Raw genomic sequence first — 20,335 nt, forward strand, 5'->3', positions numbered from 1 at the left:
TTTTGATTCTTAATAATTCACGATACATTGATCAGTCGGTGGGTCATCTGTGCATTTTTTTTTTCCATTAATTATTCGTCTTTTATCTTTATTTAAAATAATATAATTTTTTTTTGTTTTTTTTTTTGATCGGTTTTAATTAAAAATAAACAAAGAAATATTTAAAAAAATATATACATCAAATTGAACTTTTCACAGTTAATTATTAAAACAAAAAAAAATTATTAATTTTAGATTATTTTACTTTTTTAAATAATAAATTTATCTAGAATTATAATTTTGTACATAAAAATTGTTTTAATATAAATTTAGACTATTTTTTTTTTGAATTTAAAGAGAATTTTTTTCTCTGTGACAGACTAGACACACCAATTTTTTTTATATTATCAAATAGATTTTTTGAATATTAATTTAATTATTAAACATAATATTAGTTTGGCAGGAGATCCAAATGTTTAGATAGAAAAATTTAACTCTATTATCAATTTTCTAAACATATTTTTCATTTAAAATTTGAAAAATAGATAAATTATATTTTTTTTTACGAAAAATAATAGCTAAATTTTTAAGTTTTCTATTCAGTGTTTTTTAAAGAATATTATTGAGTGACTAAATTATTAAAAATTATAAAATAAATTAAATCAATTATAAATATAAAAATTAATTTTACAAAATATTTGTTTTGTTTTTTTTGTCTCCATTTAACAAACTAATTTCCATTAATTAATCTTTTAAAATTTATTTATCCAATGAATTTTATTTTTTTTGTATTATTTTTTTCTTTAATAATTTTTAATTTATAATTAAACAATCAATACTTGCACAGGACCCATATAATTAAACACTTTACATATTTATTTTTTTGTTCATTTAAATTTTACCTAAATTTTTGCTAATTTTTATGTGAATTATTTTTTATTAATTAATGCTCACGACTAATTTGTGATTTTATCAAAATCACAAGTATTATTTTACATTCAAAATACAACAATTAAATAATTTATAAAATTTTTTTTTTTTATTTAAATTCTTTGACTAATATTGCATGCGCGTGAACACATTTAAAAAAAAAAAAAAGTTAATTTAATTATTAAAATCGATCGATGTAATGCTTCAATTGGCGTGTGTGTATTTAAATATTATTTTTGTGTTTTTAATTATTTTTCAATTGTCAAATTAATAAGCAGAAAAAAAAATAAATAACTGTGTACAATAACTGGCCGGCATAAGTTTATTTCGAGGTAACTCAAAATTGTTGCTTTTTTCCTTCTATATTAAATTTTAACATTCTCGTTTTTTTTTTTAAAGACAATTTTGATATTATTTTATTGTCGAAATAGCAACTGATGAGACCTCTTATCTTTATTCAGTCAAATAATTTAATCTTTCTTTTTTATATTTGTATAATAACATTGTTGCGGCTTAATTTTTTAAATGAAAAATTAAATAATTTTATAAGCGCACTGCTTTTTAAAATAATAATTATCAATAAATTTGACTTTAATTTATTTGAAAAAATTGTTCTATGTTTGCTGTCGTTTTATTTAGATAATTGTTACGTAGAATAATCACTTTTTTATTATTATTAATTCTATTATCCAACGATATTTTTATTTTTTTTAAATTATTTTTTTATATATCGAATATTGAACTACCTATTATTATACAATTTTATTTTATTTACTCATCGCCTTGGCACTACTTTTTATTATTTTTTTTTTTTTCTTTTACTTTCACGCTATTTCAGAAACACTCGTTTTGTTGATAAAAAAAAAATTATTATCATCATTATTATATATAAATTAAAAAAAAAAAAAATATGAATAAAAAAATCAGTCACCTTCATTTTTTTTTTTTTACGTACCCGCGGTTTTTATGAATAATATAATAATATACCTATCTATATATAATTTTTTTTCTTTTGTATTTTGTTTATTATTATTTTTAATTATCGATCCGAGTCAGTCTTGAGGATCTCCTCCAGGTCCTCGAGAAATTTTTATTATAATAATAACATTATAAGAAATTTGTTTTAATATTTTTTATTTTTTTTATTTTGTTATTCAATTTAAGTCAAGATGATGACAAAAATGAAAAAAAAAAAATAATAATTTCCACTCTTTCTCGGTCCCTTTTGCTTTATTATTTTTCATCAATTTTTTTTTTTAAATTATCACTTTATTATTATTTTTTTTCTTTAAATATCATTGTTCTAATTTTAATAACGTCTTTTTTATTTTATTTTTTTTCATTCAAAATCACAGAGAGTTTAGCTGATGTTTAAATTAATGATATTATTTAAAACATCAAATATTTTCTCGATGATGATGTTGACTACTTGTTTCGTCTCGTAAATTTGATACATTATTAGCACTACTACTGGAACCAAATTTCCATTGAAGTCTTGACAATGATACAGTTGTTGATGTTGTTGTCGTTGTTGTTGATGTTGTTGTACCAGTTGTTAAATTATTATTTGTATTATTACATAAACTTTTTTTAAGAAAATTTCTTTTTAATCTGCATACACTGTGTGGTTGTGGTAATCTTTCAGCAGTATCAAATGTACCAGATCTACTTCTATATCGTGGTGGACTTTGTGCATCTGATACTGTTTTATTTGGTGGGGCACTGACACATGTTCGAAGTATTTCTTCATACTGTAAATTAAATTATCAATTTTTAAAATTATTATTATCATCATTATTTTAATTATATATAGAATATTTGGTATTTAAATTTACCTGCTCGGTATCTCGTAATTGTATTCTGTCATTTTGACCAAAATAATCTTCACCACCTGGATGTTCAATAATTGGTGGATAATTAATTTCAATATTACGTTGTACATCAGCTGATCGTATATCTTGGTCATGGGCTGTTGCCCTTGCTCGCAATCTTGAACTTACAGCATCTGTTCTTGTTGTTGGTCCATCGTCTGGACCACCAACATGACTTCCACCTCTTACGTCCATACCTGTGCTTACACTTAGCATCTGAAAATTAAATATAATGTTCTATTAATAATTAATTTATTATATTTTACTTTTTTTTTTTTTTTATAAATATAGACAATAATATTATTTATACATTTAAGTATTTTTGTTTTATTTTTTTACTCCAAATATAGACACAGATGATGGATTAATTTTACGTAATAATAAATTATCTTCAAATAATATAAAATATTTTTTATAAATAGTTAAAATAATATTTACATTAACAAAAAAATATTAGTTTCATTTCGTTTTTTTTTTAATAACTGATACTATTTTTAAAAACACAAAGGTCAAAATCATTCTGTAAATTTTTTTTTCTTTTTTCGTTAACGATACTGATAACAGCTAAAGAAATAATTTTTATTTTTTAAAAAAATATATATTTACAAAATCTTAATTATGTGTTTAAATATAAACTAATTTTTATATACTTTTGACGATTAGATAGCGTAAAAATTTATATTCATAAAATGACAAATATTATTGAAAAAAAAAAAAAAAAATACAAAGTAAATATTTTTCAAATATTATTTTTCTTATCAGACACTTGATAGAATAATTTTTAAAAAATATATTAATATAGATTTTTAGTTTTATTATTATCAAGTAAATACTTTAAGTTTAAAAAATTAGTTATTATTTCATAAGTAGTTATTGAATATCTTGAAGACGATAAAATTTTCAATGATTATTGATTCGATATCTATTTTCGTAACAAAGACATAGTACATAATAATTTATATTACATGAACATACACTTGTGTCTATAAAATAGTCAATGTAATAACTTGCATCATTTAAATAAAAAAAATAATAATAATAACAACTATTTATTTGAAATAATAAAAAAAAAAGAAAAAAATCCAATAAATAATTTTTCATGAAATATAACTAATAAATCATAATAATTATTGTTTTTTAATATTTAAAAAAAAAGTTTTAATTAATTATTAAATAGATAAAACAATAAATAATTAAAAAAAAATATTTTTGTTGATTAATTTTATTTGAAAATTATTTTTTTGTTTAAATGAAAAACAGAAAGATATTAATTATAAATTACGATTAATTTTTCTAACATTCATTGCGTCAATCTAATGATAATAGTCACTAACTGCGACGCAATATGTAAAAACAAAAATAAATAAATAATAATGACTCAACTATGTATATATTATTTATTTATTTAAATAAATATGTTTTTAAGGAAAATGTATATTAATATTTCTTAAAATATGTCAAGATAGTTGATGATTTTTTGATGACCAAGTATATAATACAAATAAATATATATATAAATTGATTAAACGAGCTGAATGCTTTCCGTTTTTCGTCAGATAAGAGACGTTAACAAGAGTCAGATAATGGTGTCGGGAGTCTAGACAGCTAATTACCATCAGTGACGTCCTCGAATAATACCGATTCGCGTGTGCAGCATGTCCAAGCTTTTTTAGATAATCAACTCGTAAAATAAATTTTTTATTTTTATTTATTACAGGTTGTTTTGTAGACATGCATAAATAATAATATATTATATCCTTCAACATATAAAAAAAACTAGTGTCTAGAAAGAAAGCCTGAAGGACAAAAAAAAAAGTCAATTTTAAGTGCTTAGATATCAAACGACCAAGCCAAGGTTAATTTGCAATACTTAAAAAAAAAAAAAAAATGATAAATAAAATATAAAAAAAGACATTTTAATATGTTTAAATAAATTTTCATTTTTTATTATCTTTTTTTTTTTTTTTTCTAGACAGAAAAGTATATAGATTTTCTTTTTTCATAGCAGATATATGTATAATTAATATGAAAATGTTTTGAAATAAAAAAAGGGGTTAATTAAAATATTAAAAAAGTCTATATCGATCGGTAAAATAAGTAGCAAAATGTATATAGTCTCATGCCAGACGTTAAAAAACTCGGCTTACATTGCAGTGAAAGCTGAGACTGTTGATGAATTGCAATTCTGGGGCAAGCATGTATTATGTGGGACTATTTTTTCCTCAGTTACATTAATTTGATTATGCTTTTTTTTTTTCAGCGTAAAAATAAGAGTATATAATTTAGATTGAATTAGTAGTAATGTCCGTATTGTGTAAGACAATTTAAATGTTGAAAAAGTAGTAGTAATAGTCGTATTTCATCAGACATTTTGATATTACGAAAAAAAAAAAATTAAACAAGTAGTACGAATCGGGTTGTATCAGACATTAATATTATTTTGAAAAAAAAGTAGTAATTTCTGTATTGCAGCAGACAATTTAAATATTATTTAATGGATATATTTTTAAAAAAATATTTTAAAAGGAACATACCACAAGTGCCATATCGCCAGGTTTTGATGATGCCTGAACGTGAAGAATCCTTGCACTTAATTCAATTAATTTTTTTCTCAATTGTTTTATTGAGACGCCAAGCGTCTGCATGCAACGACGTCTAAGCTTCATTTGAATATAAATAATAATAGTATTTTGTTTTGTTTTTTTTTATATGTATTTTTTGTATGACGTGTAGGCGCACTCAACGTTGACTATGTTGTGATGGTACATAACAACAATCATAGGTGTACATACAAGTGAAATTAAAAAGAGGAGAATTGAAGAATCAAAGAGGTCAAGTGAAGTGAAAAACAAGAAGAGGAATAAAAAGAAGAAGGCCTCGCTTGGCCCCGTCAGCTGTCAAGCTTGCATTTTGCGATCCTTCTTTCACTTTCCCTCACTGTCCTGTACATTTATCTTTATGTCTTTGTTTTTATTTATTTTTTTTTTTATTTATTTATATAAATGTTTTTTTTTTTTTTTAATTATTATTCTTCTCTCTCTCTCTTTCGTATATTGTCAATGTATATTTGTCACACAATTCACTAGAGTTTTATTATTTCACAATCACAACTTGTCAATTATTTATGTTATGATTTTAATGAAATTTATTTTTTTTTTCATTATTAAAAAAAACACATTTAACAAGTACTCAAAAATACATAAATACTTATGCTACTAAATTAAATATTTATTAAAAAAAAACAATTAAACTTAAAAATTATTTGACAGTTGTGTTTTTATTTTTATTATTTTTTTTTTTCACTAAATTGTTCAATTTAATTATCATTAAAATATTCAATAAAATAAATAATTAATCATTAATTATTAAAATAAAATAAAAATAAATAAAAAACTAAATAAATATTAATGATTTTTTTTGGAGCTATCATATAAAATATAATATGTGAATTAAAAAAAAATTGATAGTTAAAAAACAAAAATTTATATTTATTTATTTATTTTTATAAATAATAAATATTTTATTTTTTTAATAACAAGTCATGTCCGACGGTTGACTAAAAACTGAATTCATTTGGTGGCTGCGCGATTGCAGCACCATCGTTGAAGTTTTTCCCCTTTATGCCGCGCGCACAACGACCCAGGAGTAATTCTACACACAAACACACACAACAAATATTGAGTCGCGCCTTACCCCCGCTTGCCACCTTTTCTATACTTTTAAACAAGCCGTACGGGGCAACCCGATGCGCGGCCTCGAGCAACCCCCGCCGCCCACGGCCGACAGTATATTTCACCACCCCCCAGACCCCCTTTTTTGCCCCATCCTCGGCGTCTACACACAAACTGCGCCAGACGTCGCTTCTCTCTCTCCCTCCCATATATTTATTTTTTTTTTTTTGTGTCTGTGCAGACAGACTCCCTCTCCCTCTTCACCACCCAACCCCTTTTTGCCATAATCCTTCACAACTGTACAATACAATGGTATATATGTGCATGTTTATATATTGAGTGCAGTCAAAGTTGTGCACGTGTGCGCACGAGCCAGCCAGCCGGTAAAGTCCGGCTGTTTGCTTTGATGACTTTTATATGTAACCTACTATTTTTTCAAATCAAATTGCTGGTATTATTTTTATTATTTGTTATCATTAGAAAAAAAATTAAACAATAAACCGACATGAATTTAAAAAGAAAATATACTATTTTAAGATATGCTTTAATTTTTTTAAGATATGCTTTAATTTTTTTAAGATATAGTCTTAATTTTTTAGGATATATAGTCTTAATTTTTTAAGACAAGTTATTTAAAATTAATTGGTAATTATTTTTATATTGATAAATGAAAAAAATCAATATTAATAAATAAATGAAAATTATTATTGACAAAGAAGAAATTATACATGTGATAATGATAGCATTTATGACCCCATTCATCGACGTCAATAGACGAAACAAAGATTATCGATAAAAATGAGTTTAAATAATAATGTATATATATTATATATATATTTTTTTTTGTTTAATTAAATTTATGTTTTATAAATAAATAAGAGAAAAAAGATTATGTCGAGGGCAGACATACATTTTTGATATTCAAATATATACTTTAATGTCATTAACTTGTATAACAACAAACATGTATATGTAATTTTTTTTTTTTTTAAGTTAATTTAAGTCGTTGAAAAAAATGTTTTTTTGTTGAATGACGAGTCATTGGTTTTGCATGTCTTACGTCATTGAGTATTGTGCAATCAAAAAAAATATATATATATGAAATTTGTTGAGTGTATGTAGTAGAAAATCAAAACCACTGTTTGATGAAGAGTTAAAATACATTGTGGTATATATTTGTAGCATTTTTATTTTTGATAAATGTATTATATGTATACAAAAGGCGGAAGTTGTTGAAAAAAAAAAGTATGATGACTTATGATATACATTGTATGTATAAATAATCTAGGTGTGTTATTAAGTCCATAAAGAATAACAAGAATTGAAGAAGAAAAGTGTCAGCACGCGCGGCTGACCTTTCCTCGGCCAAGGTCGACTCACGTCGAACGACACCACGCGATCATTTTTTTTTTTTTTATTAATTTTATGTTTAACGCCATATCACAAATAAACATGTGCGTTTTTATCAATTTTTTATTATTATCATATGATACTTGTATATATTTTAATTTAATTTCAAATCCAAAAAAAAAAAAACCAATAGATTGAATGAAAAATAATTTTTAACTATCAATATGTTGATTTAAAATAGTATCATTGATAAAAAATTAAACAAAGATTAAAAATATAATATATTTTTTTTTAAATTTATAAAAAACAATATATTTGATAAATATTACTGGCACGTGTGAGCTTTTTTTTTATATATTTAGTTATGTTATGATAAAAAGAACAAAAAAAATAAATCATCAAAGAAAATTTTCAAATCTATAATCATGAATTATTTATTATACTGATAATGTAATATTTTTGAAAAAATTATATGTCAATAAAAAATGTGCTTTGAGCTTAATCGACTGAAAGAAAAAAAAGAGAGAGATATAGAAAAAAAGCTTCGTGCTCTTTTGCTTTGAGTTTTGGTATAATATATATATAAATTTATGAAAGTGTGTATATTGTATTAGTGTATGTTGCCGCGTGTGGACTATTATATACAAATTTTAAAGTTGTGTGCACGCTGTCTAGACGGGTGGTTGTTGGGGCCGGGTTAAGATAGAAGAAGGGGTAAAAAATGAGAAAAAGATAGAGAAATAAGCGGCAGTAGAAAATGAGGTGTTTGGACAGACAGAGGAAGAAGAAGAAGAAGAAGAAGAATAAAAAGAAAAAGTATAATAAAAAGAAGAAGATACAATGATGATGATGATGATGGTGATAATGACGATGATGATGATGGTGGTGAAGAAGAAGTGGAAGTGGTGATAGAAACAGTAGAAATAAAAAGAAGAGGGTGAAAAGTCAAAGCAGGATAAGGCAAGATAGCTAAATGTCTCAACCCAGTTGGTATAAAATATAAAAAATAAAAAATATAAGAAAGAGGGAGACGTATGATAACCGGCTATCATATCTCAGGGACGTCTTCTTCATTTCTCTTGGTTTTTATTATATTTTTTTCCCTTTTTCTTCCTCATCAGACATACATGCTGGTACATCAACCACACCACCTTGCACAAAACATTTATTTTTCTTTTCATCCCTCTTTTTTTTTTTATATATATTATATTAATTGTATATATATAATTTTTTATTTTCTTTTTTTCCTAAATTGTTGGGCCTTTTTTTACTGCACTTGTTGAATGAAAAAAAAAAAATGTTTATATATATATTTATACCTTTTTTTATTTTGTATATGTGGATCTTTTTGTTGTGCAAATATTTTTGAGAAGTAAAGGGATATTCAGGCTATATGCTATACTTACATCTGCATTAATTTATATAGGAAAATTTATACTCTGATGCTTGCTTAATAAATTTACCATAAGAGTTTGAGCTTTTTTTTTTATGAATTTTCTTATTAGGTTGATCATACACTGCAAGCTCTCTCCTTCTCATATTTAAAAAATTATTCTTCATGAATATATAAACAAAAAAAAATATAAGAAAAATAAATAAATTTATCATCAATCTTTCCTCATCCTTATAGTTTCATTTTATTATTTGTATAAAAATAAAATAAAAAAACAAATAATCATGAATTGTATGCGGATTTTTATTTCAACAAGGAGAAGCAACGATCTTTCTTTTCCGTTTCAGGGTGACCGACCTCACATTTGCGGCCATTCGCAAGTTATAATAAAAAATAAAAAAAAAAAAAAGAGGACGAATAAGAAGTGAAAACCGGACGTGTATAAAATACACTTGCGTGTGCATTCAGGTATACGTACATAAGTGGATATATATATACTCAAGAAACTTGTGTTGTTTGTCCATGTGTCTCAAGTTTTACCATCACCAAACAGAGCACAGAGTAATAATAAAAAAAAAAAAATATACATACACAAAAAAACAACAAATAATAATAATAAATAACAGTGATATTTTGAAAATAAAAAAATAATATACAACTAAAGGTCATTGATCATCATGAGTGAAAAAAATAAATAAAATAAGAAAATGAACAAGCTGTTTTGAATAATGTCATGATTAATTTCGACCTAAATCAATGGTCATATATGCTTAATAATAATCACATCACGTAAGTAGGTACACAAGAGACAACACACAAATGTGTATGTCATTTTGTCTGGTAACTGTCTGGGTTATTATAGCCGCTTTTGGTTTGTCCCTGGCCGCGAATTAAACAATATTAAAATCACAGACATATTGTCATTAAAAAAAATTTATCATTTAAATATTTATCAACAAAAAAACAAATAAACATATATTGTTTTTTAAAAAAATCATGTTAAATTATAATAAATATTTTTGCTAGTATATAATAAATAATTAATATATACTTTTTTTTAATTTATTAAATTGATTTATCTCCTTGCGTATAGGTGTATGTATTTTATTTTTTTTATTTTTTTTATTTACAGATTAAGATGTTGTTGTGTCACTGTCTAGACTAGACGACAATCGTTATCAGGCTTATCGAAATTGATAATGTTTTTAGGCTTCAATGTTGTTGTTTTATTTTTGAATTAATAAATGTTTGTATAAATTTAATAGATAAATTATCAACCATGAATTCTATTAATAAGCTTAAATTTTTTTTTGTCTAGCCTTTTTTTTTTTGTTTAGTAGCTGAAAGTGAAAGAAAATTATATATGTGTTTGGATGAGAGAGTTTGTGAGATGCGTGTGATGTGCGCGAAGAGGTCGAGGTTGAGTCTCGTTGTGCGTTTCGGGTCGCGGCCTCGCTCGGGGACTGGGTCGAGGTTGCATGATGGGTACGGTCTATAAAAACTCAACAAATACCCCGCAATTTTATTTTGTATTTGAAAATTTTATCAATTTTATTTTTTCTTCTATTTTTAAATTAATTTTTTTTTTCTATTTTATTTGAATTCTTTTAGTCAGAAAAAAAAATTTATCATGTTTTAAATTTGTCTGACTATTTACTTCCGTATCTACTTGGAATTTATAAAATACAAAAAAAAAAATATATTCACAAAATAAAAAGGTAAATAAATAATAAAAATTTTTAAAAATAAATATATAATTGAATGATGATTATGATGATGATACTTACACAAGATGTATGATGATTATCATCAAGTAATGACTGATGCTGTTGTGATGTTAATTGTTCTTGAAGATGTCTATGATGATGATGATAATGATGATGACAATAATAATAATGATGATGATGATAATGATGATGATAATTATTTTGTTGATGATAATAATTTTGTTGTTGATGATAACGATAACGATGGTATCGTTGATGGATATTATTACTTGTTATTGTGTCATTTGTTAATTCGTGTAAATGTTGATTACGACAATGATATGACAATCCTGCTATTATTCCAATAAGTGCTCCCAATAATAGTACAACCACTATATACCTGCTTGCATTCACTGTCAACATATTCAAATTTATTTTTATTTATTTAAAGTCAGTATAGTTATTTATATTTTACGATACAATATTATATAGTTAAAAGTTTGGCATAAAAGAGATAGTCATTCATATTGAAAATGCACTAGTCAACTTCTACTTGAAAGTCATCTTGTCAATTGAAATCCTTCAGTTATTAATCAGAAAAAAAAAATACTCAACAAACAAATTTTAGCGAATATTTTAAACCACTTATTTTTTAGAATTTTTGTATTAAATTTCTTCAACAAATTAGTGAATGGATTTAGAAATTTTACAATGAAATTCTTCGTGTATAAAATTATAATAAAATATACAAAAAAAAATAAAAAATAATGGCATATTTTCTTAGACTGGAGCCGCGTTGATCCTTAAGAAAATTAAATGTGCAGTATATCTTGAGGGCATTATTTACATTTAAAAAAAAAACAATTTATTTATTAAAATTACCAGTTTTATTGATCCGGTTTTTCAAGATGACAAACATAGAGGGTAAAAGAGACAAGGACAAACTAAAAGTATCTGATGGAAACAAGTTGATGCATATTATATTTGTCATATATATTTAAACAAAAAAAAAATAAATGTGTATATTAACATATAAGTAAATAAATTTCCCGAGTAATATTATATCGTTTTTTAAAATTAAATTTAATAACAGTCAGGTATATATAATTTTTTTTCCTTTAGATTATTAAATATATATATGTATTTTCATTTCTGGATTACGAGCGGTCGCATTCCATGCCATCCAAATATTTCAATGTCTCGGGCTATTTTTATCGAGCACCAGACGTTTATTTTTTCTTATTTTACCAGCTCACATGTGGCTTCATAAACACACTCACACATATAAATATAAATATAAATAAATATATATATATATTTACCCTCACACTTCAAGACTAAACATTCATTCATTTTTCATAAGTATATCAAATTCAATCACGTGTATTAAATATTTAAAATAAAATATAATTATAAATTTATGCACATGTATATATATTGACAAACAAATACATTTAAAATTGGCAAATAATTTTTTTTTTTCTTTATGTATTTGTTACGAAATTCCAAACTTGTTTGAGGGTTAATGTACTATACAAAGTATATATTGTAATCTAAATTTAAAAAAATATATTTTTATATAATTTTTTTTTTTGTCAGGAAATAAAAAATATATATTTCGAAATTGTAGAATTACTTAAATATATCGTGTAATATATATAAAAATAAATATTTTGTTTTTTGTATAAATTAGGAAAAAAAATAAATTAGGTCAATGTCAAAAAATTATTATTTAAAAAAAATTGGCTTAATTTTAATGAGGATTATAATTTTTGTAATTTTAATTTAATAATTAATTTATGTAGTTTTAAATTTTTGTATTTTTACTGTTAACCGTAATTTATTTAATTGAAAATATTAATTATTTTGTTGGGCTCTTTGAATTAGCTAAATAATTTAGAGTGTTATTTTATTTATTACACTAAAGTTTCTTAGCAATTTTTGGGTGATTTTATATATTTATTTTTCTTTACCCTACTGTAAAAAATTTTTAACCATTATCCTTGAATACCCTTGTATAATTTTTCCAAAATTTACCAGACGTCAATTGCTGTAGAGGGTAGCAGGTCTATTTATCTTATTTATTTTTCTTGGCTAAATTTTATTTGTAAAATATTTCAAAACTCTATATAACTTGACAGTATAAATTTGATTTTATTACTTAAAATTTTTGCAATTCATCGCATTTATTTATTTTATTGTTTTTGACGAATGACCGTTAATAGATGACAAATTACCGGTGCTTTTGTGTCTTTCAAGACACATGACATACAGAGTCAACGAACAATAACGCTCAAATCTTACGAGTACATTCACCTCGAGTACATAGTAAGGCAAATTGCATTTTTGCATATATACATTATATACATATCCTTTTCCTCGCCATCACCCTCTGTATGTATAAAAAAAATTGTCCCATGTTGTGTGTCTGCCGGAACCCATCAGGGTGTCCTGTTTATATACGTTTTTTTTTTTTCATATATTTACTTGGTATAAAATGTGTATTTATATTTTTTTTTTAAATTGGCATATGACACGTATACAAACAGTCAATTTAACATAAAAAAAAAAATAATAAATAAACAAACAAATAAAAACAAACAGCTTGTTTATTGAAATTATATTTTGAGGGTTTTTATTTTTATTTTTTTTGAGCTTTTAAAATAAATAAAAATGAATTTTTTTTTTATGATAAAATTACTATTACTTATTTATGTGGCTAATACAGTTTTGAAAATAAAATATTACCGTTTAGAAATTTTTATATTGATCATAAAATTTGTAGGAAGCAATTTTTTAAATTTTCTACTTTTACTAACATTTTTCTAAATATTTCAGTCGCACCATCATGAGCATTTAGCTATACCAATTTTCACAAAATTATTTTTATTTTTTTACAAAATAAAATGCATATATTTATTTGAAAAATGAGTGGTCGATAGCCCAGTTAAGTAGTGTGCACTTGGCACCATTACCTAGCCCAATTTGTTCTCCTCCAGCCTCGTCAACTCTTTTCAGGCACACCCTCATATCAACTACCTACATACACCTCTTTTTTTTTCACTCTATTTAATCACTTTATTTATCCCATCAAAAATATCTTTAAAAAAGAAAAAAAAAAATCGTTGAAAGGAAATTTTTCTCCCATTTATTATACATCCTTGTTTTTTTTTTTTTTCCTCGTTTGAGTAAGAAAAAAAAATGAGGATGTAAACTACTGGGTCGGTGTAACGATTTTTCGAGGCACAACGAACCCTCCTGGCAATCATTCAGATCATAAAAAAAAAAAAACCTTTAGGCAATCCCTTTCGTGGATATTTTTTTTTCTCGCCCCTATATACAATTCGCAATGAACCCTGGTGTTTCCATGACAACATGGACTTTTTTTTTATCAACTTATTTCTTGGCTTATGTGCCATCATCGTTGACCTAGTATACAACACGCAACAAAAAAAAATAAAAAATAAAATATCATTTTAAAATAATATATAAAAAAAACCTCATTGCAAAAATTTTTTTTTTATGAATATTTTAAAAATTTGATAATAATATATAAATTATTTTGATAAAAAATAGCGTGTTCAAATTTATGAAATAATATATTGTTGGCATGTGTAAAAAACCAAAGGACATTAACCTTTTTTTTTATATTTTTATTTTTTTTCGCTCCCTCAAGCGTGTTCACTAGAGTTCACTTAGTCTTTACATCGAGGGACAAAACGTCAGAGGTGGAGCAGTTGATGAGGGGTGTTGCTATAGAGAGTCATGAATCGTCCACTTGATTCACACTCTTTTTTTTTTTTTTTTCTTGTTTTAATACACATCATCATCATCATCATCATCATCATCGTCGTCATTATCATCGTCTTTTCCCAGGATGTTGAGAGTGTTAAATTACAAAAATAAAAAAAAAAAAATTTCAAATCAATCATCTGTGTCTAATGCATATGTATAATTTATTTGAGTATTTGATTGTTGATTTTTCAAGAGGATAGCATTATTTTACTCTTAGCATTTTTATTTTTTGTCGTAGGGATTTTAAAAAGCGTGCACGTTTGTTGAAAAAATATATAGAACTTAAAATGACTAAACAGTTAGTCATCTCAGTGTATTTCTTGGATTTGATCCAACCAATTCAACATACAGTTTGTTAAATAAAAATGTATATATATATATGTGAATAAATAAATAAATAAACTCTCATTTATATTTATTTGAATAATTCTAAAAATAAAATGGTTTGTCTTTTTTATAAAAATTTAAAAATAGTTAGCAACATTGTAAGACTGACAAATTTCCCATTAAATTCTTTAGCTACACGAAATTTATTTTACGAAAAAAAAATTCCTGCACGGAAGTCACTTTGAGGTCAAATACTTGAACTCTGACAAATCCGATTGCATCGCTTTCTCTGTATTATATGATTTAGATTTTTTTTTACTATATACTCGTTTCGTAAATATATATAATATATATATATTTTTTGTTTTTTCAATTTAAAAATTAGCTTAATTATCAATTTAACTGTTTAAAAGTTTTATAAATTATATTTATAAAATATAATAATTTATAATAATTAAAAAAGCTTCAATTTTTTAAATTTTTATTATCATGTTAATATTATTGTGTACTTTACGTGTTTACTAAAATTTTGAACAAAAAGAAAGAAAAAATAGAAACTATTTGACTTAAAAAATTGAAGATTACACTCTTATGAATTAAATTAAATTAAGGAAAAATTCTACTGGGTTTTTTTATATAAAGGGTATCAAAAACTGATGATGACAGCTTTAAAAAAAAACAAATATTCACATGTCATTATAAATGAACTAATATCTAAACTAAAATTCTCTAAAAAATTATACGAGAATCTTCAAATTATTACTAGTAACTTCATCATAATTATCTTTTAAAATATAAATCCGAGAAAAAATTTAATTCTACTGTACCACACAATGGTAAAATATGTGCGAAATAATGAATATAGTTTTGAAGACGAGCATTGCAAATAGAAAAAATGTATGTCGTCATGATTCGTTTCTATAGAAATTTTTAAAAACGAAATTTTGTACATACCTATAACTAACAGTCTTAAATTTTGTTTATAAAAACTTGATTCAACTTTAAAAATTTTAAATAATCTCTTTAAAAAAAGAGACACTAATTTACAAAATAAAACTGTTTCTATTTTTTTTTTTTCAAATCAACAATAAACAAGATATAAATTAAAACAAAAAATGATGACTAAAAATATTTGTACTCTGCATCAAGACTTTCACAATAAATTATAATGAAATACAATTTATGTTTTTTTCTACAAGTCGTAATTATTATTTAATAATATATTATAAATAAAATAAAATAACTCACGTGCTTCCATAGAGGTATTTTGTGTTGATGGTGTTGATAATATTGTTGCATTTATAATATTATTATTATAACAACAATATTCATTATTATAATAATTAGTTTTTTTTTTTTTTTTATTTTTACTTTTCGTTTGTTTATCACTATCATCAGTTGTATTATCAATGAGAGTAAAATTTTTTTTTTGTATATAAGTCGGGCCCAACGGGCGTGTCTTTGCGCGACCATCGGTGCCCGGCTGTTTTTTATTAATTCGCGATAATGACATCGGCACGGTAACTGTCATCAATACAACACCACTACTATCACAATTATCACTTTTATTACACACAACAACTACTTTATTATTACTATTATTATTGTTATTATTAATTAGTTCACTTGTTGGAGGAGAAGAAGAAGAAGAAGAAAAAGTTAAATTCAGATAAGTTGATGATAATTCTGTTGTTGCTGTTGTTGTTGGTGTTGGGGTTGATGATGATTTAATTGTCGATGCAGTTGTATTGTGACAATAAAATGTCAATAAAATAACAACAAAAAAAAATTGTGCCAGTTCCACACCTTGACCCGTGATGATAATTTTGATAAACTTCAAAAATATTATTCACAATTATTTGTTATTTGATTTAAATTTACGATGATGAATATGTTATTGTAATCATCATCGTCATCGTCATCATCATCATCATCTTTATTTTTTGCTGAACAATTACTTGATTCAAAAACACTTGTTAATTTTTTTATTTTATAACGAAATTTCGCCATGATTTTTAGTCATTTCAATTTGAAATATATATTTTTTTTTTTTTTAGTATTTGTTTATTTTGTTGTTTATCTTTCAATTTAGTAGATATATTTTTCATCAGGTACCTGAAACATAAACAAACATTTATTATATATTGTTAAATTTTATTTTGATTTATTTATTTTTTTTTTTCGTCAACGTAACGTAAAAAGCGGCCTCGTTTGAAACTTTGTTTACTACATTAGAGACACGAGGGTCGTATATAAATATAAACCAAGCACAGGGAAACTGCGAAAAGCCTATTTTTACAAATACTCATCTGATAAATTATAAAAATACAAAGAATAAAACACAAGTGTTGGTAACATGTTTTCGTCTGAATTCAAATGCATTGTCTCTGTTAATTTTTTTCATTTATTTATCACTAAAATATTATCCATTTATTTCAATTTTATATTATTATTATTTTATACTATTGGTGTAATAAAAATAAATAACTGTAAATATATTTTTAAGCAAAAATATTACTCACATAATAAAATAATTTTCATAGATATTTAAAATAAACACAAAATATATTATTTAATGTTTATAATAATTTTTTTTTTGTTAATAAATTATCAATTGTTAATAATGCTTTGAAAAAAAAATTATTTATAATAATTTTATACATTTTTAAATATTCTATGAAGACCTGCTAATATTCTATTTTCGAATTAAATCAGGGAACATTTTGCTTCTTGGCTCTTCATGTATATTGCAATGAAGCACCACTGTTTCTCATTCTGCACACACATGTGCATAAATAATGCATATATATATAAAAAAAAATATTTTAGAATTTAAAAAAAAATTGCTTACATTAATTGATATATATAAAATTGGAAAATTAATGTCGCGTTGGTGAAAAATAGTATTAAGTAGAAAAAAACAATTATAGTCAGACATGATGAAAAGACACCCTCTAAGATAAAATATCAAAAAAATAAATGAAAAAATACCGGTAGACGCTGAGGGTAAATATTATACAGTTAAAAAAATAAATAACAACAAATAAATAAATAAATAATTCATATATTATTTAAATAATAAATAATACTCACAATTTCGAAATTTCACCATGAAAAAAAAATTTTTTTTCGAAATTACTTAATTTATTAATTGATAATTAAACTTTCAAGACGAAAGACATGATAATCTTTCTCTTCATTTACTGATGTACTTAATAAGCAAAATAAAAAATTAAATTAAGAAAAAATGAAGCCAGCTTGTATGAAGATAAAGATGGAGCCACGCGCAATTCTACGTTTAACCCGATACTCGTTTTATTTTTTTTTTTTTTATATAAAAAAATTTGTTATTTATAACAAAAAAAAAAAATTTATAAATAATATTATACAAAATACACTCACGCACAAATGCACTATATAAATATAAAATTATTATTTACATAATTATTGCTACAGTGTATTATAAAAAAAAAAAAAAAGTTCAAATTATTTAATAATAATTTTCATAATTATGACGTAAAAAAAAAAGAATCACTCCAATAATTATTTAAAAAATTTATCTACAAATTTTAATGCCTAATAGAAGAACAATAAAAAAAATAAAAATATTTTTTACTTTGCATTCTTTAGGCTTTATTATTAACATTTTTATTATTGTTTTTTTATTTATTATTATTATTATTATTATTGTACTCGTGTAAACTCCGATATTTGTTTTAGCGGATTTTGAGAATTTAATTCACTTGTTTAATTTAATACTTGAATAAAAAACTGTCACGTATTGTTTAGAAGAAAATAATAATGTTAGATAATTATTAGGTTTTTGTTATATTATTTGTGTGTATATTTATTGTTTTTTTTGTAATGTTATATTGACCAAACGACTAAATACGACTACATATTGTTTAAGACTGCGTTCAGCGCCACAAACGGTCATAAGAGTATAACTTAAAAAACGACGCCTTCATTACTCCAAAAACATTTATATACGTTTTTGCGCAACTTGCAATACAAATATACCTATATAATATTGTGTATGTATATATTCATTACAAATTATTTATCAAAGTTATTTTAGCAATTTTACTTCAATTATTGCTTCATTTTTTAGTCGTATTTTTTTTACTTTGTTTATGCATTTGTTCAATGAATTTTTTACGTTTAAATTTTAGAAAAAAATTTATACGTGTTTTATTTTATAGATATATTTTCTTTTACGCTATACTTTTGTAATCATTTTTTTTTTTTATTGCAATTCATCGATATACTGCTGGCATATATTATCAGCAATTCGTCTGATGACTTTTTTAAACTTTTTTTCTTATTTTAACTCTATTCTCATGTGAATAAAAAAATTCTAATCGATAAATTGATATTTTTAGTAGACAATAATAATTAAAATAAAAATTCATTTATAGTTTTCTTAATGAATAATTTGTAATGACTTGCAGACAAATTTCATGAATGAAAAATTTAAAAAAAAAAAAAAAAAAACATTTTTCTTCATTTCATTTATAAAAATGAAAATCAATTTTCACGAGTTTTATATACTTTTTTCTATAAAAATATACTCTAATGATTTTTGTAAAAATATATTTTTTAATGATTATTTAATAACTTGAATAACTAAATTTTATAAACATTTTTTTATTTGAAAATAAAAAAAGCCAAATTGAAGAAAATAAAAACATAAATAAAAATGTAATAATGAAAATTAAAACAAAAGTAATCATATTAATTTGTTGTATGAAAAAAAAAAAAATCATCAGACAACAAAAAATGTAACAAGATATGAAATAAAATATTATTTATATTTTTCAAAGCTCAAAGACATACAATATTACAAAAACAATTATCATCGGTATATAAAATAAAACCCATTAAACGTAGACTAAACAAATTTTTGTTTTATTATAATTTTACATAAATATAGTATCTAAATAAATTAAAAAATAACAATTAAAAATACAAAAAGAAAAAAAAAAATAGAATAAAAGCTTGAACAATAACTTGATGATAAAAATTTAATCAACAATTGTCTGGTTTTATCGGTCCGTGTTATTTAGCTAAAGAAAATATATTTTATTTATTTATATTAAAAATATATTACATTTATAAATGTGTAAGTATGTGTATGTTATCGTCCGGTGATTAAACTCGATGCAGGGGATAATATAATGACGCGCGGATTTCGATACCGCGAGGTGGTGTTCGTCTAATCCGCGTCCGCCTGTCTGGCTCGCTTCAGAGCAGGTCGTTGAACCTCCCCCTTCACCTCGACAATCCCACCAGGCAACTTTTTTTTTTTTTTGC

The 20,335-nt window shown here is 23.7% G+C and overlaps 1 protein-coding gene across 2 annotated transcripts; it reads right to left on the reverse strand.

Annotated features, from left to right (window-relative positions):
• Positions 1 to 1,935: 1,935 nt before the first annotated feature.
• LOC122852812 (histone-lysine N-methyltransferase Suv4-20-like) lies at positions 1,936 to 18,945 on the reverse strand. Of its 2 annotated transcripts, XM_044152878.1 has the most exons (4): positions 16,271 to 18,945; positions 10,982 to 11,313; positions 2,745 to 2,996; positions 1,936 to 2,660 (listed from the first exon to the last, which is right to left on the reverse strand). In XM_044152878.1, exons 1-4 carry the CDS (start codon positions 16,551 to 16,553, stop codon positions 2,307 to 2,309), a joined length of 1,221 nt encoding a protein of 406 aa, XP_044008813.1. In that variant the 5' UTR covers positions 16,554 to 18,945; the 3' UTR covers positions 1,936 to 2,306. The 2 variants fall into 2 exon arrangements, with proteins under 2 accessions (XP_044008813.1, XP_044008815.1); XM_044152880.1 differs by lacking the exons at positions 10,982 to 11,313; positions 16,271 to 18,945 and adding an exon at positions 5,315 to 6,440.
• Between the last annotated feature and the right edge of the window lie 1,390 nt (positions 18,946 to 20,335).

Source organism: Aphidius gifuensis, linkage group LG3, assembly GCF_014905175.1.
Source record: "Aphidius gifuensis isolate YNYX2018 linkage group LG3, ASM1490517v1, whole genome shotgun sequence".
NCBI lineage: Eukaryota > Metazoa > Arthropoda > Insecta > Hymenoptera > Braconidae > Aphidius > Aphidius gifuensis.